The sequence below is a fragment of the Pelobates fuscus genome, chromosome 3 (assembly GCF_036172605.1).
Source record: "Pelobates fuscus isolate aPelFus1 chromosome 3, aPelFus1.pri, whole genome shotgun sequence".
Classification (NCBI taxonomy): Eukaryota; Metazoa; Chordata; class Amphibia; order Anura; family Pelobatidae; genus Pelobates; species Pelobates fuscus.
The window spans coordinates 255,101,917-255,126,000 of NC_086319.1; the positions used below are offsets into that span (position 1 = coordinate 255,101,917).

Here is a 24,084-nt window from a genome sequence, read left to right on the forward strand (position 1 = left end):
TCAGTTATTTAGTAAAGTGTGGCAGCGGGATTACAACATGAACCAGGATCCTAATTATAACCGTCATACAACATATTGATCTCCAAAACAGGAGAACAATGTTCAAAGAGTTATAAGCACACATCAGAAGTGAAAGACAGATGACGACGCAATGCTTCACAAAGAAACTTCCCTGCCACTGTATCTCAGCATATAGGAACACTATTTAATGTCCCTCCATTTCCGCTATATTTGCTTTTCTGTCATCCTCTATGCTAGAACATGTTTTACAACATCTACTAGTGGGTGATGGTCTATGCTCCGCTACATCTTCCAAATGAGAGACAGGCCCTCTTTAAAGCCTCAGAGAATGGATGATAAAGCACTGTCCCTGGGTACCGCTAAACCCTGCAGACCTCGCTTCGGAATGACAGCTATATTTCCCTGCATTGGTAAAAACATAAATCTAAACAGCATATATCTGAGCAGATGGAAGAAGATCTGTGGAAGGGACACACACACACAAAAAAAAAAAATCACTCCAGTAACCGCTGCTTTCCAAGAAATCCTGGAGAGTTGTAATTGCATGAAGCAAGGGTGGTGGGCCAGGCAAGGCACAATATAGTTTTTGCATCATTATCAGACCTGAAAGACTTCGTATGTGCTTAACTTAAGACTTTTTTGGAAAAACACAAAACATTAGGTTCAATGTCTATGAAAAGACAAATGTTTATGTGATGCATTCATGCTATACGATTAAACGATATCAGGCCATCTCTGCATAGAAGCACTCATTTATATATGACAAGCAAATCTGCGTATGGATTTGGATGCCACCTCAACATGACACAGGGTAATGCAATGAAGGAAATCAAGACGGCTTGTCCTTGGGAAAAATAAAATGCTGATTACAAAAAGGTATTGCTTCAGTTAATTCTAAAATGAAAGGTGTTTGAACAACATGCCCAATTATTAGTTATACAAAATCTGGCTCATATACGGCAAAGCACAACCACCATTCAGGTTTGATGGTTTAGGGCCTTTCACTACTCTGGTTTTCCAATAATAAAGCATAAAGCAGGGCACGGGACCAGTTTTTTACATTTGCCAGGTTACCCATGGGAATCATTTTTTACTAGAAGTTAAACAGAGTCAAAACACATTGCAGTAACATTTGTATTATATACCACATTCAATAAAAACAAAACACCACACACGGCTGGGTTTTGCAACCATCCTGCAGCTCCAGACACGTTGCTAAATGAGATTGTCTCTGTAACTATCCTGCACAGATTGAATAGTTTATCACACCTTTTTAATTCAGAGCCTGCCTCTGGCTCTCTACCTATTAGGATATTTGTGTCCTCCAGCAATAAATATGGCTTCCAGATCATCTTGTAAAAGTAACAGGATTGCAGCCCACATGGGGACAGCCATCAATAGCTTTGCTGCAGGAGACCCATTTGCAGTCCTAAACCAAGCAGCTTTAATTTACCCCTTTGAAGGGGATTTTCTTTAGCAGGCTTTATTTAGTGCTGCCATGGGTCTGCAGTTGAAAACATTAAATTATTTATGCTGGATGGGTACATTTAACTTTCAGTAGTTTCCAAGTATGTCCTGGGATACCGATACCTGCAGTAATGGAAGGAATAAGCAGACAAAAATAAAATCCATCAGCAATATGGGAAACAAAATCACTCATCTTTATCATGTGACTGGGAGATTGATGCAGAACTCTATATTTTAACTCTAATTCATAAATGCAAAAGGGGGAAAATACTTTCACTGGCAGAATAGGCTCATACAAGGCCTCCAGTTGGCTGAGGTTAATGAGACTAGCAGTATAAGAACAGGTGCAGAGCCACAGCTGCCATGCCCCAGTTTCTGAAATGCTGAAGAGCAAAATTATTATTTTTTTGCTCCTTGTAAACTCAGTAAGACTACATAAAATTAGTATTATACACAGGCCATCGCAGCATCGCAGAGTGCTTCCGGTCTCACACCACGCTTCTTTTCACTAACCAGGTGCCAAAATAACCTATCTGGGAACCAAGACACTGCAGTGTCTATGTGAATATTGTATTTGTTAGAGGGCTCCTGGGTACCGTCTACCACAACTAAAATATGAACATCTGACCAATAATTAGACATTCTGCTGTTCACATATGCTAAATGGGTCAGTTTTAACACATTAACACCAGGACAAATTTCACAAATTTTTGGCAAAGAATCAAATTCCATCCTAACTATTTTACTGCAAAACATGCAATGGTTTACAAAGACAGTAAGCAAAACAGAAAAAAAATCCCCACCAGTTTAAAAACAAAAACAAAAAAAAAAAAAACACACACCACCACAATTGGTATAGCGAGAAGAGTTAAAACCGACCAGCAGCAGTTGCCATGGCAACCAACCCATTTTATTTGTTGTTGTCCCTTTTTTGGGGGGGAATGTAGTAGTGCAATTCTCCATAAATAAATCCTACCAGAAAATCATTTCTACACTAGATGTATGTAGTGACAATGAAATAAAAACAAACAAACAACAAAATAGCAGGAATAAGCCTTTGGGCAAGAGCATGCTTTTTAATACTACACATACTAAAAGTGAAGCACCATGTGTGGGGAAACTTATTTGTGACTTGCTTGTTTACCTGGAGAGTGCAGCTCTCGGTACAAAACTCAGGTGTCCACCTAGCCATCTAAAAGCCAATTTCTGCAGATAGGGCACGGATGATGGTTCTCCTGTTGTAACAGATTCCCCTGCTATCAAGTCACTTGCCATGCATTCTAAAATCAAATGATTTAACTCCACTTCAAAGTATTATATAAGCACAGTATATGGTTTGATATTGTAGCTTACTGTCAACCAGAGAGTTTTTCAACAGAACACACGAAAGTTCGATACATGTATGTAAAATAGTTTTTACAAAAACCTTATGACCAATTCCTGCAAATGTTAATTTTATATAAAACTTTACTGGAAGCAAGTAAGGATCAATATAGAGTGTATGGAGTGTGGGAACTGCCATCCTCCTAAAGAACTCAACTATATTTACTTACCTGGATTTAGATGGTACAATATGTCATAAGTGGGGGTATCTGAAGGTCCCGCTCCACGAACCATCTAAAAAGCATCAGAGGACTTGATCTTTGCACAATACATTCTATACTTCCGTGCGTGAATCAACCTCCACCTGACGACAGAGAGAGGAATATAGCAGGCATTTCCTTATAGGTGCACATAGGGGGAGACAGCTTTATATGAGGGAATGAAGCTTCTCGACGCTCGCTCAAAAGCAATAAGCCAGAATGATTCACAGGTTGGTCTGATGAAAGTGAATGGAGGAACAGGTCACTCCGTGAAAAGCCAGCCTCCTCTCCTGGCTTATTCTGCAGAGTCTGTGTGTCAGTCACACTAATACATAAAAAGCATCCACTCATTCCATCGGAAGCAAAGCTGCAGGGCATGGGTTAAACATTCTGGAGTGACAGGAGTTTACGATGAGAGGTTTGGCTAGCATAACCAAGCATTTATTGTTCGTAACCCTCTCTAAGCCTCAAATAACCATTCTTGCAGCTCTATGCTGCTTCCAATTGTTTCTCCCAACTTGGGGGTGTGAGTGCAGAGTGCTGAAAGAGGGGCAAAGGGGGGGGGGGGGGGGGTGTCGGAAGGGAGGTGGACGCAAAGGGAAGCAAAGTCAGCAATTGGCGTTGATGACGCTGCACTGGCAGTAATAGAACCAATCACATCATTCCTGCCCCTGGCAGCTGAAACCCTGATTTCTGCATTTATCCCAACGCAGGCTAAGACAAGGATGGAACGCAGACACAGAGAAGAGGAGGAAAAGGCAAAAAAAATTGCACAGCACTTGATAGGCATCATTAACTGATTTCATTGAAAGAACCAGAAGAGCATCAGCCTCTGCAAGCTGTGGACTCTTAAAACTCACAACGCCTGCTCTGCTTTAATAACCCCTCTCCTAGATAAAAAGAGAGAGTGAGAAAAGATAAAGGGGGAAGGGAATGTGAAGCAGCCAATGTAACTTAGCTGGAAGCTTTGAGCATTAACCCCTAGAGGGAAAGCAAAGGAGGGGTGGGAGGGGGGCTGTGTGAATACATAGGAGCACTGCATCACGCTAATGTTCAGCTCAGAACAGTATGCGTCAGCAGTACATCCACGTTCTGACTGAAGGACGAAAGGATGAGAGAGCAGCCTGGCTGGTTGGCTGCTGCTTGCAATACCAAGCAAACAGGGAGAGAGGAGGACCATTAGAAGAGGAAAATGCTACGGGGCTCTGATACCACTGCTGCCTGCTCTACTGCTGCTAATACCACTGGGCAAGACATTAAAGACAAGACGAGGAGAACACCACAACTCACTACCTCACAACAAAAGGCGCTACAGCGGGACTTCCACAAGGCAGGAGAAAAGAGGCTGTGAAAGCCTGTCCCCTTCTGCAGACCCACCTGAAAACAAGGGCTCAGCACTGAGGTGTATTTTGTGTGTGGTTTTCTCTCCAGTGTACTTTCTACCAACCCTCCTTTCCAGCAGAGCTGCCCCCTTTTCTCCGATCCCCTCCTTTAAGATATTGACGGATTATTGCTAAGTGTACAAGAGGCAGGCTACATCTGCTGCATCCACAGCTTGGATAGCTAGTTTAAAAAAAAAAAAGAGGAAAAAAAAAAAAGCGAGCAGCCAGCAAGGAGAGAGAGAGAAAAAAACACTCCATGCCTGCAATGTGCTGCCTTTCTCTTTGTAGAAATCAGAATCCTGCAGACAGTCCATGGATCGTAGGAATAACCAAGGAATACTAGGAGATTTAGGTCTGAGAAAACCCTGGTTCTGAGGATTTGGGATTCTCCCCTTCTCACACTCGTTGGAAATGTATTGAAACCTATATTACAGTTCCTCAGAAATGGATAATCTTCAGTCTTCTTCTGCCACAGACAGTAGTGGAATCCAAGGACGAATATCTGAACTGCAAAAGGCACTAGTCCCAAGGGAGCAGCAGAACGATGCACCTGCATAGCCAAGAGGGCCTCACCCCCAATTTATATTTCTCTTAATGTTGTTTTTTATCTTCTGCTTTTGGATTTACTAAAGGAGCCATTTTGTCTTTCAACAACCCCCCCCTTCCCATCCCCCTATTACCTTATCTAATTATTTTCAACACTAATTAAAACTAATGAATCGATGGAATGACTGCTCCCCGAGCTGAATGTTCTAGAGGGGCCACATGCTTGAGGAAACTGGCATGGTTCTCTTTCCCAAGGTACTTGTAACAGACCTATTGTTTGATTCACCTGTTCAATGCATTATAATTTGCTATTTATTTTTTAAAAGAAAAAACAGCTAATTTCTTTTTTTCTTTGTCCTCTTACGGTCCCTACAACTACTAACAGTCTATAGATGGAAAAGGGAATTTGCAGCCTCCTGAAGCCTGGGTAGGGCCAAGTTCTCATTTCCATGCCAAATCCCAGACGATGGTGAATTATGAACGTGCCACATCATGAATTTCTTGTGGCTGGTAACTGTGCACCATACCTGGAAGGCCGCCCTATTTTCTACAATCTACCTCATGGTGCAAGCTTGGATCTCCTGTGCAGCATATTCTGGGCCCCAGAGCTGCCCCTCTGTCTGTTCCTGCAGTAACCAGTTCAGCAAAGTGGTCTGCACACGTCGTGGTCTGACAGAAGTACCCCAAGGTATCCCATCGAACACACGGTACCTCAACCTCATGGAGAACAACATTCATATGATCCAAGCAGATACTTTCAGACACCTTCACCATTTGGAAGTGCTACAACTTGGCAGAAACTCTATCCGGCAGATAGAGGTTGGAGCTTTTAATGGTTTGGCCAGCCTAAATACTTTGGAATTGTTTGACAACTGGTTGACTGTCATCCCAAGTGGGGCTTTTGAGTATCTTTCCAAATTAAGAGAGTTGTGGCTCAGGAACAACCCAATTGAGAGCATCCCATCATATGCTTTCAACAGGGTACCATCTTTAATGCGCCTGGATCTAGGGGAATTGAAAAAACTGGAATATATTTCTGAAGGGGCATTTGAAGGATTATACAATCTGAAGTATCTTAATCTTGGGATGTGTAATATCAGAGACATGCCAAACCTCACGCCTTTGATTGGACTAGAGGAACTAGAAATTTCTGGCAACAACTTTCCAGATATCAAGCCAGGATCTTTCCGTGGGCTGAGTTCTCTAAAAAAGCTGTGGATAATGAACTCCCAAATAAACATATTAGAGCGAAATGCATTTGATGACCTAACATCTTTAGTAGAGTTGAACTTGGCTCACAATAACTTAAGCTCCCTCCCACATGACCTTTTTGCCAACCTGAGGTACTTGGTGGAGTTGCACTTGCACCACAACCCATGGAACTGCGATTGTGATGTTCTTTGGCTATCTGCGTGGCTACGAGAGTATATCCCTACCAATTCCACGTGCTGTGGCCGATGTCATTCCCCGCTGCACATGAGGGGAAAGTATGTGGTGGAGGTAGACAACTCATCTTTTCAGTGCTCCGCACCTTATATGATGGATGCACCTAGGGATTTAAATATTTCCGAGGGGAGAGTGGCAGAACTCAAGTGTAGAACTTCAGCAATGTCATCTGTTAGGTGGCTGCTGCCCAATGGAACTGTGCTGAGCCACGCTTCCAATCATCCGCGAATAACCATTCTTAATGATGGGACGTTAAACTTTTCCCATGTCCTACTATCTGACACTGGTTTCTACACATGCATGGTAACCAACGTGGCAGGAAACTCAAATTCTTCGGCCTATCTCAATGTCAGCACTGCAGAGCTCAACACTTCCAATTACAGCTTCTTCACTACCGTGACGGTTGAGACTACAGAGATGGTTCCAGAAGACATCTCCATGATATTCAAGATGGTGCCAACCACTTCCACAGGGTACCAGCCGGCATACACTACCACCACAACTGTACTCATTCAGACCACCAAAATGCCAAAACAGGTGGCAGTGCCGACAATGGATGCAGGAGACAAAATGCAAACCAGTCTGGATGAGGTCATGAAGACCACTAAGATCATCATTGGTTGTTTTGTGGCTGTGACACTATTGGCAGCTGCCATGTTAATTGTATTTTACAAACTACGGAAGAGACATCAGCAGAGGAGCACTGTGGCTGCTGCGCGGACTGTCGAGATAATCCAAGTGGACGAGGACATCCCAAGTGGGAGTCCCACGGGAATATCAGGTGAGGGGGCGGTTGTGCTGCCCACCATTCACGACCATATGAACTACAGCACCTACAAGCCAGCACACCATGGGGCCCATTGGACGGCTAACAGTATCGGTAATTCTCTACACTCCACAATTACAACCATCTCTGAACCTTATATAATTCAAACCCACACAAAAGAGAAGGTACAGGAAACTCAAATATGACTTTTTTTCAAATTAAAATGCAATAGAATGCACAACAGAGACATTAACTTTTGTACAGAAAGAGAGAGAGACTTTTTTGTTTTCTTGTAAATGCTTATATATTAAATCTATGGGCTGATGACAGAAACAGATTATATTAAAATTTAAAACTATTTTCTAACTTGTAAGTTCTATTTAAGAGGTGGTATAATGGAGAATATAGGGACACAATTAAGAAACGCTGTTATTGTACCATAATGACTAAAACACAGAGCTTAGCCCTGTTTCAATCAAAAATATATAAAAAACAAACCAAAAAAAAAAAAAAAGTAGAAATCCTTGAGAGCAATCTGCCATTTTTCAAAAGAAGCTGCACGTAGGTAGCAGTGATGTCCCTGTTTCTAAGGAAAATTCTTTTGTTAAGAGTCCCAGGTTTATCTTATAAAAAGCGTTAAAAAGCACCACAAATTTGTACTGTGCCAAATGTTTAAAAAAATGCAATAAAGGATCTTTTTTTGGAGACTTGGAAAGGAACACAGTTTGTTTTAAAGTATTTTACTATGTATTATTTGTACACATCGTTATATGGCTAGAGAGTGGGAGTGTATCATAACCCCATTTTTCAGTAAACTGGCAAAGGTTGCCTCATTTTATACGCCAGCTTAATATCACATAAGATTTGTGTGGGGGTGGGGGTAGGGGGTGCTTCTTTCAAGTAAATTAATTCTACACATACATGCCAAAATCAGGATGCAGTTCTAGTCATCTGGATACAATAGAAGAGCTGGTGCATCTTCCCATTCTGCACCAAACTCCTGCAGCTCTAATTAACGCTTTTTAGTGTCAGGCCGATGAAAACTGTAAATAAGGACTGGAAACCTGAAATCATGCTGCAAGGGCTAGCCATTTTGTGTATAACCCCTCCATGACTGGAAGGGCTGTGTGGTGCAAACTGAAACCTGAACGCTTCCCCTAAACCCATAAAAACAAGATTTAACCCATTGAGTGACTACAGGAAGGCAGCAAGGGCACATTTCCAATGCTTGCGCTGAAAAGGTTAATTGTACAGAACAGATATGACAGGTGGCAAGACATAGCTGCTGGCTTCCCCTAATTTGGATAATATAGCAGTTAAATAATAAAAGGGTGATACCTGGTTTGCCAACAAGAAGGGTGGGAACAGTTTTTACAAGGAGCAGAGATCTCAGTCTCTGCTGCAGTAAAAGACAGGATGCTAAGAGTTAAGTATACTGAGTTCCTGATGACAAATTTTCTTTTACACTGCATTTTTTTATACATAGCTCATTTCTCGTTACACATACTTATTGTCTTAATATCTTGAACTAGAGATATAGGGTGTGTGTGTGTGTGTAAATATAATATAATATATATATATATATTTATATATATATATATTCAGCTTGATTGCAAGTGTCTAGGCTGTGGGGTGCGTTTTTTCACCCAGATATATTTTAACTTTGGTTATCCCCTTTCATTAACAGCAGGCCAACTTCTGCATCCGAATACTTTGAGCACCAAAGATGTGCCACATAGGTTTTGCTTACCCCCACGACAATCAAAGTGTTACATGTGGCAATAATGCTTTGTGATATGAAAATACAAATTCTTGCATTTGAAGATATATCTTCTATAATGTCTAAATTAAAGAAAAAATAATCTCTAAGTCAGTGTTTAAGAAAACCAGTTTCTTTATTGTATCACAGAATGAGCCATTGTAGTCATGTGACCCATTAACCCTAGCGGCGGTGGTAGCCTTGCAGATCAGTGTGTTGTCAGTGGCTTGTTGTCGGTGCAAAGATGAGAATGTTAATGGATGGCATGTTGTCTTGACTCGATTTATATGCTTCAACATTTAAATCTTCTGGTATTAATTGACAGAAATGTCTGCAATGTGTTTAGCTTGAACTTCCAACATGAGATTGATCTAATGCAGAGTTCAATACTGATGCAGTGTGAAACCCTGCCCTTCAAATGTTTTCAGTTTTAAGTGTTTCGGTGTGTGTGTGTGTGTGTAAAATCATGGATGTTAAATTTGGAGGAAAATCTAATTGTACTGCGCTGCAGTTTATGTTTATGCATTATAAATTTTAAAAAAAAATATAGATATGGCACACTAGATTGGTGAGAAGTAAAGAAGTGGGGTGGGGGTAACAAACAAAAAACACCCACTTGAAATGTAATTTTACGCAGTTTCTCCTTGAAAAACCTAGTTTGAGTACAAGGTCACCTGCCTGGAGTTCTGCAAAAACCTCACCGGGCTTGTGTCATACTCCATTTAATTTGCAGACATTACTTTCTAACCACGGCTCCCTATGTCGCTTGAAATAGGTCTATCTTTTTTATTAATTCCATCAATTAATACTCATTTTCCATATCCCTGTATCCTGAAACATCAGTTCTTTGATTTTTAATTTGGAGTAGAACGTAGGCTGTGGACAGTGGCAGGTGGATCTGTGGACAGGTTTAGATTTTGTCTGGCTTCAAACCCATTTTCATTTTGTTTTCAATGGAGAAAAGAGAAATTGGACTAAAATGCATAGGATCGGAAGGGATTTGTTTGTTCTCGCGTATAGAGATTATAGGTCTCCTGCACACACAATCCTGCACACCTACCCTTGTTATTTCATATAAACAGTTACTGGAAATGGTGCATAGCTAAAAAGCACAGATCAGTTGCAGCAACGGTAGTCCCAATATAAATATTGAAATGATCCCCCAGAATACAAATTATATTATATTAGACAAACATAAGATTATTTTCTCTATGCATATGCTTTCACTACAAGCGTGTTCTTCCTTCTCATAATGCAACTAAATAATATTCACACAGCGAGTGCCCACTGCCATTTTGTGGGTCTACCATTTAATTATCAGGATTCCCATTGTGTAACTGAGTTGCATTCAACACATTAACTATTCTTTAAGATAATAGCAAAATGTATGAGGATATTTTACAAAGTGCATTAGTGTGCAATAAAAAAAACCCAATACAGATGGTTTGTTAATTGATTGGTGGCCCAGCACATCATTGAATTGAATGTTTCTTTTTAAGGAATTTGTTTGCCCTATTTTGTTTGGGTGGTGGGTGGGGGAGTAGGGATGGGTGCTTTTACAGAAAATGTTAGGACATGATTCAATATTTGTCAGGCTGTGATTAACAGGCAAAAATATATTATTTGTGATAGTTGCATTAACTGTTCAAAAAATGTCAAGACTTCAAGGCTGCATTCATGATATAAAAGCTCTAGGCAAACTATGTTCAGCCGTTTCAGCATCCATAGAAAGCAATAAAACACTTATTTGATCAGAAAAGCATAACTAAGAATTTATTAGGCACAATGAAGCTGCAAGCTTAATGCCATTATACTGAAAATAGGGTCTAGTAAAATTGTAGGGGTTATGAGAACTAGTAACAAAAAAAATCATATTTGATTGACATTAAGAAATGCTACATTAGCTATAAACATCTCATGTTACCTTCCAAAATTAGAACACAAATACACTATGGTACTGTTCATACTTAAATAGGGAGGTGTGTAAGGGGCAACAAGCAACTGCTTATCCCAAGAACGTGGGCATATGCCGACAGTCCGTTAACAAGGCCAAGCATTAACAGAGCACTGCAGAAGATCTCTTACACAGGCATAAATGATTACATAGAGGGTTCAATCACACACATTAGTCTTTTGAACTTGGTCAGGCCTCCCCAAGAATAGAAGGTCCAAGGGAAAGGGATATATGAAAGGGTATAGGACAATATTGGGATTATCCAACTGGATACAGGACTGTTGAGAGGTAGGCCTTTAGTATTGATGTTTACACACAAAAACATTTAACAGCTCCAATAGAACATGTGAACATGATTCATTTCATTAGGATAGTTTTAGAAACCTGCATGATCGGAGATGCCACAACATGGCTGATGAGCATTGTTAAGTTTTGGCTAATTTATATAAAAGAAAACAAGTTTTAGCGGTGTGTGTGTGGTATTAAACCACTTTTAATATTTGAATGCTAAACAAGAGTCCCCAAGCATCCCATCCCCTTTGTACAGCATGGGCTAACAAGTATTAGTCTGAGCAGCAATGGGTGGCTGTGATTGGCTCAGTGCGTCATCTGACCACTTTCATCATATCACAGTGACTAATTACTTGTACACATCGTTATGAATCGATCTAACGAGAAGGAAATCTGTAATCTCTGCCTGAGCCATTACTCTAGTGGAGGCAGGTCTACGGGCTTCTTAAAAATGGGGCATTAATGAATGGAGCGAGAGTGCCAGGAGATTCAAATTACTATAAGCAATTCAATAAAAAGAAATTGTCAAAATGCCTACAGTGTCCCTTTAAATATGTCTAAGCAAACATTTCTAGTTATACATGCTATGGTAGGTCTAGAAGCTTTATAGGGTGGTGATGGGGGTATAGATCTATTATACCGGATTGTACTCTTTCCAAGTGGCTGATGTGATGCATTTGGTTTAATTTGGTCGTGGTGATAATTTTATATCTATGGATTCTGCAAAGTTAGTGTGTTTTACACATTGTTGGGTACACTATTCTGAGCAAAGACCTAGGAAGCCTTGTTTATATGAAATGTAATGCATTCACATGGGCAAGGTGCTGTGGCATTTTCATATTGTGCCCTTTAAATCCAGTGCAGACCACTTGGCGGGTCGGTAATCTAGATGAGATCTCGAGAAGTAAAACAGTTGGGATAGTTATAACGGTGGTTACAGGTCTCGCTGTTTTATCTCTGTTGTAGGTTTTACTCATCTTTCATCCTTCCAGGATGAATAAAATGGCTGATAACACACAAGACCAATGCATTTACCTGAAAACTAAAATCTATGACGACCAAGTTAGCTTTAATCTAAAGGTAGACTATAAATTAGAAAGAAATAGAAGTTTGTATTCATATTAATAGACTTTTCAGAAAAAGGCAACATTTATATGTTTCGTCTTTGAGTTGCCCATTGATTGGACCTTGGGTAAGACATAAGGCTGTAACAGATCATTTAATTAGTGAACCTCCATTTTCTTTAGATATCTTCTTGCCAATGTACTGGGACATTTGATACTTATGAATACAGTGTGCACAAGTTCATGGCATACACATTTACTGACCAATAAAGCACTAGATCAATATTTATAACCACACTAATACTTTAGTGTTCCAGAATATATATTCTAGATTGCATTGAAAACTTTTTTTTAGGCAGGTACAATGATAATGTATCACTATAATCAATAGTTTACAGGAAATAATAATTTTTCTATAATGCATCAATAGCTGCAACTCACATTTTTCTTAAACCATGCTCATGGCACTATAGATCACTACGTATTCCTGAGCCATCAAAATGCTATATCATAATGCTTCTGTGGCCTAATTTCAACTGCCTAAAATAAAATCTGCTGATCCCATTTACCTTTGATGATTTGGTGACAAGAAAATATTTAGCACTTTCTTTCAATAGCTAAATTGCTATTATTCACTCTGCTTGAAAGAATTATCTTGCCGTTGTAAAATATATCCATAAAAAGAAAGCAAATTGGAAGAGGTTTTTTTACTAAATAATGAATTCTGCTTATTTAGTCCCCAATGAGGAGCATCCAGTATCTTAAAAAAACAACTGGAGAGCTTTAGAAGGACAGCTTGACCCATGTATTTCATACAAGTATTTCTCCTTTCAGGAATATATATAGGCTGAGTTTAAGCTCATTTTTAGAATTGCCCAACCTCACTTAAACCATCCCTCGATCATTCATAGACTAAAAGTGAGAAGATATGGCTGGAAACCTAGTTGGCCATACATACCCCAAAACACCTGTGTAAGTGATCACATAAATCAACGTAAAAATGCAGCATCTGCAGTGTGTCATCCCATTTCATGAAAAATAAGGAAAATAAATGGGTATGGATGTTGCCCTATGTTAATATGACCACTATCCGGAAACAAAGCAGTTCCATTCATCCCAAACAAGGAGTGGAACTGCTTTTGTAGATAAAGGACTTATCCAATAAGCTTCTGCTATGCAGGATTCTATAGGATAAGAATGTCTTTCTGGTATGGAGTCTGCCTGAAGTTGCAAGGCCACCCACTAAACAATGCCTGTTTTCTATGCGTTGCCTTTTTCAATTTATTATGTATATAATGCATGGAAAATATGGGTGATTTTTAACCGCAGTTTCCCTTTAAAGTAGAAACATGCTGGAAAATACCACAGCTTTTACATACATATACACACACCTTTTGTTCCATTACATTGCCTTTAAGCAGACATCGATAATGAGAATATAATGAGCACACATGCATGACAAAACATGTGCACATGCTCACTGGGTATCCCATAGACCGGTATGATGGGCAGCTTCTGGCTGAGATTTCGACCAATTCCTAATTTTAGTGAAAGTTGCTGTATTATTATTATTATGATGATATTTATATAGCGCCATCAAATTCTGCAGCGCCTTACAATGGGTGGACGAACAGACATGTAGTTGTAACCAGACAAGTTGGACACACAGGAACAGAGGGGTTGAGGGCCCTGCTCAATGAGCTTACATGCTAGAGGGAGTGGGGTAAAGTGACACAAAAGGTAAGGATAGTATTAGACTAGTGACAGTTGCAGAAGAGGAATCAGTCAGGAGCTATTAACAGTTCAATTGATCCGCTTTTATGAAGAAGTGGGTTTTTTAAAGATTTTTTTTGAAGGAGTGGAGACTGGGTGAGCATCTAACGGAGGAGGGAAGCGAATTCCACAGGAACGGTGCAGCCCTCAAGAAATCTTGAAGGCGAGCATCAGAGGTGGGAGTACGGACAGAAGATAGATGTAAGTCTTCAGCAGATCGTAAAGGCCTAGACGGGACATACTTGAGTATAAGGGAGGATAGATAGGTGGAAGCAGCATTATGTAGAGATTTGAAAGCAAGAACCAGAATTTTAAATTGAGCTCTATATTTTTTAGGAAGCCAATGTAGGGACTGACCAAAGGGTGAGGCATGGGAGGTGTAGTGAATCTGATCCTGCAAATAGGAGGAATAGAGTAGTTTTTTTTGTTGTTGTTGTTTTTTTTTTTAAATCCATTATATAAATAAGGCATTTAAAATGAGTGGCAAATCAACCTAAGTGAGCATTTAATCTAAAAACCCAAAGATTAGAGGCAGGACGACAGACAAGATGTCAAAGATTTTTCAGAGACTGAATTGCTGCAATTTTCTTTGGGCGAAGGTTATCATTGTTCTAGATTTTGTAACAATTGATATTTTCTATAATTTTGTTACACTGCTCTGAGCAAAGAACCAAAAAGATGTGGTGTTAATCCAGCTCAGCCGGTTTGCTATAAGGCTCTTGCAGTTTCATCACCAGTTTTTCTATAAATCAAGGGCAGCCCATATGAATGGATTAAGGTTTAGAACCACAAATATGTCCATACCACTAGCATAGCTACCCTGAATACAATTACACACCACACGCAGATACATTACAGGATTTACTAGCAAACTATATATGTGAATTCCAGTGATGGACTGACTGAGGCTGTGGCCACCCAGTGCAAAGTTACAATCTACCTTACAAACATCCATCAACACCACAATCAGACGAAACAGCAGCCTAGGATGCATTGCTGTCATGAAACAAAATAGTTATGGGAAAAACCATTAAAACAAGACTGACTGACCTGTGTGCACTGTTAGACAAAGAAGGGGTCATTTTACGTTCAGAACAAATATAATTGATATTATAAATAGTCTTTCCATTGAAAGGTAATGTTGAAGTTAACGGACTGGTACTCAATGATAATATGGAAATATGTGTAAGTCTTTCAGGAGCATTTTGAGCTTAAATGCTACAAATGCTGTGGCTTTAATCAGACAATTACAGGTCACTCAAGGACACTGGTTCTTAAAGGAACATTCCAAACCACAGAAACACTGCAACATGCTGCAGTGGTTGTGGTGCCATGATCACTACAACAGCATGCTATTGCATGCCTCAACATTTTAAGTGGACAAAAACTCTGCAAGTTTAGAGGTGTGAGTAGGGTGTGGCTAGGGGCTGGCTGTTAAGATACATTTTTAGGTGATTTACAGATAATTCATGCAGCTAAAATGTAACTCAGAACAAAAACAATGTATTTTATTTACACAGACTGATTTATAAACACATTGATTGTAGTTTAAAGATATTAAAGTGAGTATTATTGCTGTGGATCTCTGTTATACACTCAGACACATCAACAATATGGAGCTCCTAGAAAAAAGGGAATTTATAATAAAAAAATAAAAAAAAGAGGGGCAGAGGGATTTGGACCCTAAATAGGGATACTTGGGATGCATGCTGTAGTGATTATGATTCATACAGTCTTCTTTTACCCCTTGAGTTGGGAACCACATTTAAAACGTCGTGCCATTTAAGTTGGTGTTGGAAAAGGACAGGTCTACGGAAACTGCCCAAAATATGTTTGGGGGTTGCGTTTCTTGGTGCAATATAAACCAGGCTTACACTGGGAAAAGTTTAACACATTTTTCTAAATAGATCTATTTGCCAATTAGTTTATACGTGGGTTACTACGTTAATTTTACAAATGAAGAACGGGTTGCCATTGTAAAGCAACATAAATAATGTGGGGTCAAAAGAGTAAATAATCAATGCTCTAGAAACAGGAACATAACAGTGTTTTCCTATTTCCTGTGCCTTAATCCGGTAATTTATCTAGTTTGGAAAATAAACCAAATATTTCCATCAATATTAATCCCAAAACTTTGCAATTTGCCAATTCAAATAAATAACTAACACTTCTGTAGGATTAGTTAGGTGATGTAATTTCTCTATTAATGTTTTAAGTGCATGGTTAAATGCAGCTCGCTTTAAATATAAGAAATTGCAAATGTAGAAAAAGTAGCACATCAGAGTAATGCTATGATATCCCACTAGAGAGATAATGTCATTTTAGCACTATTTCTCATGACAAGTGCCATTACAATGTTGTGTACAGTGCTGTAAGGACTAGGGGTGCAGCAGTATACTCATTACTATAGGTTTAATATTACTTATGGGGTGTTCCTTGCTTCAATGTCTCTGTGGGCTGCAATTCTTATCACTTTCAACCAGGATACACAGCGACATTTCGGTTACTATAGCAGCAGACATTTGAAATACACAATTTTGATGGGAACATAAACATGCTTAAATTAAACAGCAAATTACTATGCTTACTAATGAATATTATTTCTAAACAATTCTGTAAAAGATTTTATAATGCAGTTTTTACTACATTCTAATTGCTATTTGTTCCTTCTCCTCTGTATTTGTAGATATATATATACACAAGTTATCTATATTATGATATCTGCCATTTGTATGTTCTGGTGCCAATTTAGTTTCTACTCACTAAAGAGAATAATTAGAAGGAACAACTTTACACACACTATAAACATACATATTTTATATGCACAGTTAAAGCAGTGGCGGATCCAGAGCCTGATCTCGGGAGGGGCACTTGTAGATTATTTAAAGATATAATCCAGTTACAATAACCACTACAGCTCAGTGAAGTAGTTATGGTGCCAGGATCCCATCCCAGAGTAAGTAGTCAAACCGTTTAAGAACAGTTTGACAACTCACCTGGGGTCTGCTGGGATATAGGAGCAGTGGTGTGTGAGTGCGAGTGTGTGTTAGGGCAGTGTGTGTGTGTGAGCGGTGCAGTGTGTAAGTGAGGGTGGCAGTGTGTGTGAGAGTTGCAGTGTGTGTATGGGGGATAGTGTTTGAGGGGTAGTGTGTGTATGGGGGATAGTGTTTGAGGGGCAGTGTGTGTAGTGTGTGTATGGGGGGCAGTGTGTGTAGTGTGTGTATGGGGGGCAGTGTGTGTAGTGTGTGTATGGGGGCAGTGTGTGTAGTGTGTGTATGGGGGCAGTGTGTGTAGTGTGAGTATGGGGGCAGTGTGTGTAGTGTGTGTATGGGGGGCAGTGTGTTTAGTGTGTGTAGGGGGCAGTGTGTGTAGTGTGTGTATGGGGGTCAATGTGTGTGGGGCAGTGTGTGTATGGGTGTGCAGTGTGTGTAGTGTGTGTATGGGGGCAGTGTGTATGGAGGGCAGTGTGTGTGGGGCAGTGTGTGTCGTGTGTGTATGGGGGCAGTGTGTGCATGGGGGGGGCAGTGTGTGCATGGGGGGCAGTGTGTGCATGGGGGGGCAGTGTGTGCATGGGGGCAGTGTGTGCATGGGGGGCAGTGTGTGCATGGGGGGCAGTGTGTGCATGGGGGGCAGTGTGTGTATGGGGGGCAGTGTGTGTAGTGTGTGTATGGGGGCAGTGTGTGTAGTGTGTGTATGGGGGCAGTGTGTGTAGTGTGAGTATGGGGGCAGTGTGTGTAGTGTGTGTATGGGGGCAGTGTGTGTAGTGTGTGTATGGGGGGCAGTGTGTTTAGTGTGTGTAGGGGGCAGTGTGTGTAGTGTGTGTATGGGGGTCAATGTGTGTGGGGCAGTGTGTGTATGGGTGTGCAGTGTGTGTAGTGTGTGTATGGGGCAGTGTGTATGGAGGGCAGTGTGTGTGGGGCAGTGTGTGTAGTGTGTGTATGGGGGGCAGTGTGTGTGGGGCAGTGTGTCGTGTGTGTGTATGGGGGCAGTGTGTGCATGGGGGGGGCAGTGTGTGCATGGGGGGCAGTGTGTGCATGGGGGGCAGTGTGTGCAGTGTGTGTATGAGGGGCAGTGTTTGCATGGGGGGGGGGGAGGAGGGCAGGGAGGCTTTTTAATAAAACATTTTTATTTAATAAAATAAATATATTTATGTCCTCCCTTCTTACCTTATTGAGGGAGGAGGGGGGACATTTCTGGATCCCTGGTGGTCCGGTGGGGAGTCCCTGTTGGTTCCAGTGGTTAGAGTGAACTCTAGCCCGTAGCTCCAGGGCTAGAGTTCACCATCACAAAATTTGAAGCGTTGCCGTGGTAACCACGGCAACGATCCGTGCTCGCGAAAGGAGGACCCGGAGGAGCTGCCGGTAAGAGCTCCCAGGTCCTCTCTCCTACCTCTCCCTCCCCTGCCGGCTGCCAGCACAGTGCCTGCAGACCGGGGAGGGAGATCTCTGATCTCCCTCCCCGGTCTGCAGGCACATTGCAGGGTTGGCACTTGGACAATGCCAGCCCTGCATTAGCCGGCAGGGGAGAATCGTGGGGGGACAATTGCCCCGTTGCGCCCCCCCACCCCCCCGATCCGCCACTGAGTTAAAGGTTCTAAGAAATAGGTATTAAGATACTATATATACACTTTTCTTTTACTCTGAATTATAGTGCATGCCTATTTCTTTAAAGGACCACTATAGTGCCAGGAAAACACACTGCCGGGCTGGAGGGAGAGGAAGGGGTTAAATCTTACCTTTTTTCCCAGAGCCGGGCTCCCTCGGCGCGGGGAACTCTCCTCCTCCTTCCCCCGTCATCGCCTGAATGCGCGTGCGTGAATTCAGCCATTCTCAATGCTTTCCTATGGACGCTGGCATCTTCTCACTGTGAAAAATCACAGTGAGAAGCGCCTCTAGCGGCTGTCAATGAGACTCAATTATTCAATGCTTTCTTATGGACGTACAGACTGCTCAGTTCGATTTTCGCATTGAGGATTGCGGAAGCGGCCTCTAGTGGCTGTCAGGGAGACAGCCACTAGAGGCTGGTTTAACCCATTTGTAAATATAGCAGTTTCTCTGAAACAGCTATGTTTACAGCAGAAAAGGTTAATCCTAGGTGGACCTGGCACCCAGACCACTTCATTAAGCTAAAGTTGTCTGGGTGCCTATAGTGGTCCTTTAAAAGCACTATCCAGTAACAAATCTGTGCAATTAGCTAAAATAAACACTGACAATTGCCGTTTATGATTCTTGCAAAGTTTTGCAGTTTCCCACTCTGTGTAGATGTGAAATTACAGGTCTTTACAAATAGTAAAACTATTTACGAGCAGCTCATACACAAACACACAATCTGCACAAACACAACACCACTAACAATCCACATACATGCACACAACCCCACATGCAGTCCCTCACATACAATACCCCAAACAGCCCCTCACATAAACACACTACCAAACATACGTGACATATCCACCCATGCACACAATTCCACAAGCAGCCCCCATACACAGCCCACATTCATAGGGATCATACACAACACCACAAACTATTCATGAACATATACAATATAATAGCTCATATACGCACAAATAAAACTAAACAAATCAACTGAGGAAGGCTGAACTTGATGGACGCAAGTCTCTTTTCAGCTATCCAACTATGTAACTGCAGTATAATAACACAAGAAGAATACGGCAACATGCACACCTCAATTTAAAAAAAATAGGACCGGCACGCTACGGGACATCACAATCTTATTCAGGCACAATGCTGCTAAAATGTTGCCTACCCCTGTCCTACACCATTTAATGGTGTTGGCAAACAACTCACATTTAAAGAACGCTAGATAACAAAATACAACCCACTGTTTTTCATATATCGACTGTGATGTGCATGCATGGAGTTCAAGTTCCACAATGCAGACAAATGCTAGTGAGATGTTAGCTGTATACAATTATTATTATTGGTTATTTATATGGGCCAGCTTATTCCGCAGTGCTTTACAATAAAAGGGGAATTTACCACGTGTGACAATAACAAAATGTTACAGGAACAATAGGTAGTTGAGGACCCTGCTCAAACGAGCTTAGTCTAGAAGAGGTGGGGTATAAAAACACAATAGGAAGGGCATTGAGCGAGACAGCAAATAGACATGGTGGGAAAGCAGCAGAACTGGAAGTGAGAGTGGAGTGTGGCTCTTTAGGAGAGAGCGAGAGGAAGGTTTGAGGAATAGAAGTTACACTTGGAGGCCATAAGCAATCCTGGAAAGATGGGTTGTGAGGGATTTCTTAAAGGATTGAAGACAAGGGGAGAGTGACAGTGGTAGGCAGGCTGTTCCAAAGGAAAGGAGCCGTCTGTGAGAAGTTTTGCAGGTGTGAATTTGCAGTAAGGGTGCGAACAGCAGACCGGAGAAGGTCACCAGTAGAGCAGAGAGACCGAGAGGGGGCATACCTATGAATGAGCTTTATAGGTAATGGTTTATAGGTAATGGTTTATAGGTAATGGTTTATAGGTAATGGTTAGGATCGTCACAGGGGTGAGGTGTGAGAGGAGCAACATGAGAGAAAGATCAGCCGCATTCATCACAGATTGTAAGGGGGCGTTATCGCTTCTGGGGACCAATTTGGAGAGAATTACGAAATCGATGTGAGATTACTAGAGCATGAACAAGTTGGAATAGACCGGTTTTAGCAACAGAATGACAGATGAGGCGCAAATGTAAGGCCAGGATCAAAATGGACACCAAGACAGCGAGCTTGAAATGATGGGGTGAGGCAGGTACAGTCAACCTGCAGGGAGAGTGAAGGAGGAGGATCAGTGTTAGAGGAAAAATAAGAAACTCAGTGTTTTTTTTTTTTTTAGAGAGATCGAGTTTCAGAAAGCGGAAGGAAATCCAGTCAGAGATAGAAGAAAGGCAATTGGTGACACGTTGCAGGGAAGAGATATATGGGTGTCGTCAGCATACAGGTGGTACTGGAATCCAAATGAATTGAGTTTGTCAAGAAAGGCAGTATAAAGAGAGAACAAAAGGGTACCAAGAACTGAACCGTGAGGGACTCCGACTGAGACAAGACGAGGAGAAGAGGTGCTGTTGGAAAGAGACACTAAAGGAGCATTGGGAGAGAAAGGAGGAGAACCACAAGAGGGCTGTGTCACAGAGACCAAGAGATTGAATAGTTAGGAGAAGGAGGCCATGGTCAGCAGAGAGGTCAAGAAGAATTAGTATAGATTTGGCTTTGGCTGCAGTCATTTGTATCTTATTAAAGTCACTAGAGAGCTTCCTGGATTGAAAGGGGCCTTTAGTCCAGTATCTGATGCTGGACGTCCTCACACACTGCATTGATTCGGATGCTTTCCTATGGGAAGTTCTAAAGCGAGCGTGGCATTTACCATGCATGCGCATTAGAGCCCACTGGTTGCAGGACATCGGAGGGACGACCCAGCGCCAAGGCACATCGGTGCAGGAATTAGGTAAGTAAATAAAGTCTTTTTACCCCTTTATTTACCAGGGAGGGGGAAGGCAGAGGGTGCAATAGTGCCAGGAATACCGCTTTGTATTCTTGGCACTAGAGTATCCCTTTAAACAATAAGCTGTCAAGAGTTTTCCTCAGGGAAGGCAGACTGTTTCATAGGAAAGTAGCCGCCATCGAGAAGTCCGGCAAGCATGAATTAGGAGTAAGGGTGCAAGCAGTAGGCAGGAGGTGGTCATTTGGAGAACCAATAAGGGGCATACCTACAAATTAGTGAGGAAATATTACAGGGCCTGAAGTTAAGAGGTTTATAGAGTTACTATTTTGAATTGACTCCTATAGGATACAGGAAGGCAATGCAAGGATTAAGAGAAGGGGGTAAGGTGTGAGAGGAGCGACAGGAGCGAAACATCAGCTTGATGGCAGTATTAATTACAGATGGTAGCAGGGCATTATGGCTTCTGGGGAAACTAGTTAGTAGGAAATTACAGTAATCAGTGCGCGAACTAGAGCATGAACAAGTTTCTTAGCAGCATCTTGTGTAAGAAAGGGGCGGACGCTGGCAATGTTTTAAGGTGGAATCGAAAGATTCAGGCAACAGACTTGACATGAGGCGCAAAAGTGCGGTTAGAATAAAAGATAACCGTCAGCAAGCTTTAAATGGTGGATACAATCAACCTGCACGGAGAGTGAAGAAAAGAGGATCAGTATTATGAGGAGTAAAAATAAGAAACTCCGTTTTAGAAAGATTTTGTTTCAGAAAGCGGGATGACATCAAAACAGATGGAAGATATTGGTGACATGTTCATCAGTGTCAAAGGCAGCAGGGAGGCCAAGAAGAATAGAGTAGTGGCCTTTGGATTTAGCTACAATTAGATCATTTGTAACTTAAATCAGAGCGGTATCAGAAGATTGGAGGGGGCAGAAGCTAAAGTGAAGAGAGTTGAAGTTTATGCAAATAATGATTTTGCGGTCTATCGGAAATGTTCCTGTTGACACTCCTTTATGCAATGTTTTAATATGTTTTTCTAATTTCTTGGTGTTCACCACATACATGCAGGACTATACTCCTATAGTGTTCAGGCAACTTTAAACATCTCAAAAACAAGCTATGACTATTTCAGCAGAAGCTAATGCTAAACCAATGTTTCCAAATAAAGAGCTTGAAGGGACACTTTTAGATCATTGCCATTAGCAAAGCCAAAACTGTTTTATATTCAATGGAACCAGAGGATATGGGGGCTCTGTATGCAGAGAAAACACAAACCAATAATATTTTAATTTGCTTCCCACTCACTCTCTTAAAATCAAGAGTAAGAAAAGGCATCTTACTTGTTGGGGATCATATAGGTAAACAAGGCAGTATTCAGAGTGAAGGGACATTGTGGAACTTAAAGTGTTCTTCAATCTGATTAGTCTTAGCCTTGGCCATTTTACAGGTTACAGTTAATTAAGCGTGCTCAGTCGATCCACCAAGGTTCCCTAGGGGGACATCCTTACGGCTAGATTTTCCTTGGAGGAGAATCCAGTCAACTCTATTTAGCCAAGTATGGACATACAATGATGCACTACATAACAGTGTCTCCTGAGTAGAGTGAGGCTTAGCTCACTGAAGGCATCTAGCCTCTCCTGGTGGAGAAGACTAGATGTTGTATGAGCACCCAAGGGATCCAGGTAAGGTGACAAAACATTCTAAAATGTTTTGGCAAATTATGCTGGTAGGTCTCAAGGGCTTGCCTGGCGCCATAACCACTGCAATGGGCTGTATAGGTTAGAGTGCTTGTAGTGTTCCTGTAAAGGATAAATATACATATAAATAAATAGCATAAAAAAAAAAAAAACAATATATGCTTTTATTAATATTTTAGACAATTGGCAAGATAAGGTACTGAGAGTATATGGATAGTTGGATATAGATGTACTGTAGTAAAAAAGCAAATAATGGATAATGCTGGGAAGTCATGGAACTCACATTGGCAACATTAAAGATTAAACCATATATAACCAGTCTATATATACATATATATATCCGATTATTGTGCTGTGTATCTATGTTACTCCTGTGTGACAACTCCACTTTATTTTCATTCTCTTGATTCTGATCAGTTAAATATTTCGGGACCCTCCCTTCTTACACATCAATTTAAGACTGTCTTAAAGTTACTGTCTTCATTTGGACAAATGGACCACTCACATTCTCTGAATATTCCCCTGTTGCACACAGTTTACCTAAAGGAAGACCCAAGAGCTTTAATTACCTTCATTTCCAGTATTTTTTTATTTAATTTTGTTGCACATTCCATTTAAATTATAATTGGGATCTTAATCTGTATATGGTTAATCATGCTAATCTTGGAAAAGGAGGCCCATCTTCCCAATGTAATAAATTGCAAAGAATTAATAAAGATATATGCACACAATACTTTGACTGTGTCCTTGCACTCAGACAATGTATTATGGCCGGGTGCCAGTCCTCAAAACAATAATGTAAAGTTGAAGTAATGAAAAAGGGCTGCACTCACGGTCTTGTAGAAAAATGTGAACTTCTTTATTGAAGTGGATTTATCCCTGGACCCTCAATA

At 41.0% G+C, this 24,084-nt stretch overlaps 2 protein-coding genes across 2 annotated transcripts in view; one reads left to right on the forward strand and one right to left on the reverse strand.

Moving 5' to 3' along the window:
* The window catches only part of SND1 (staphylococcal nuclease and tudor domain containing 1), a 594,953-nt gene that overhangs the window by 145,554 nt on the left and 425,315 nt on the right, over positions 1-24,084 (reverse strand). The window lies entirely within an intron of this gene.
* LRRC4 (leucine rich repeat containing 4) lies at positions 3,644-7,930 on the forward strand. The gene is made up of 2 exons (XM_063448348.1): positions 3,644-5,254; positions 5,385-7,930. Exon 2 carries the CDS (start codon positions 5,492-5,494, stop codon positions 7,415-7,417), a length of 1,926 nt encoding a protein of 641 aa, XP_063304418.1. The 5' UTR covers positions 3,644-5,254; positions 5,385-5,491; the 3' UTR covers positions 7,418-7,930.

What these genes read in the sequence shown, in the direction of transcription:
- LRRC4 (XM_063448348.1), top strand. Translation starts at nt 5,492, where the DNA reads ATGAATTTCTTGTGGCTGGTAACTGTGCACCATACCTGGAAGGCCGCC.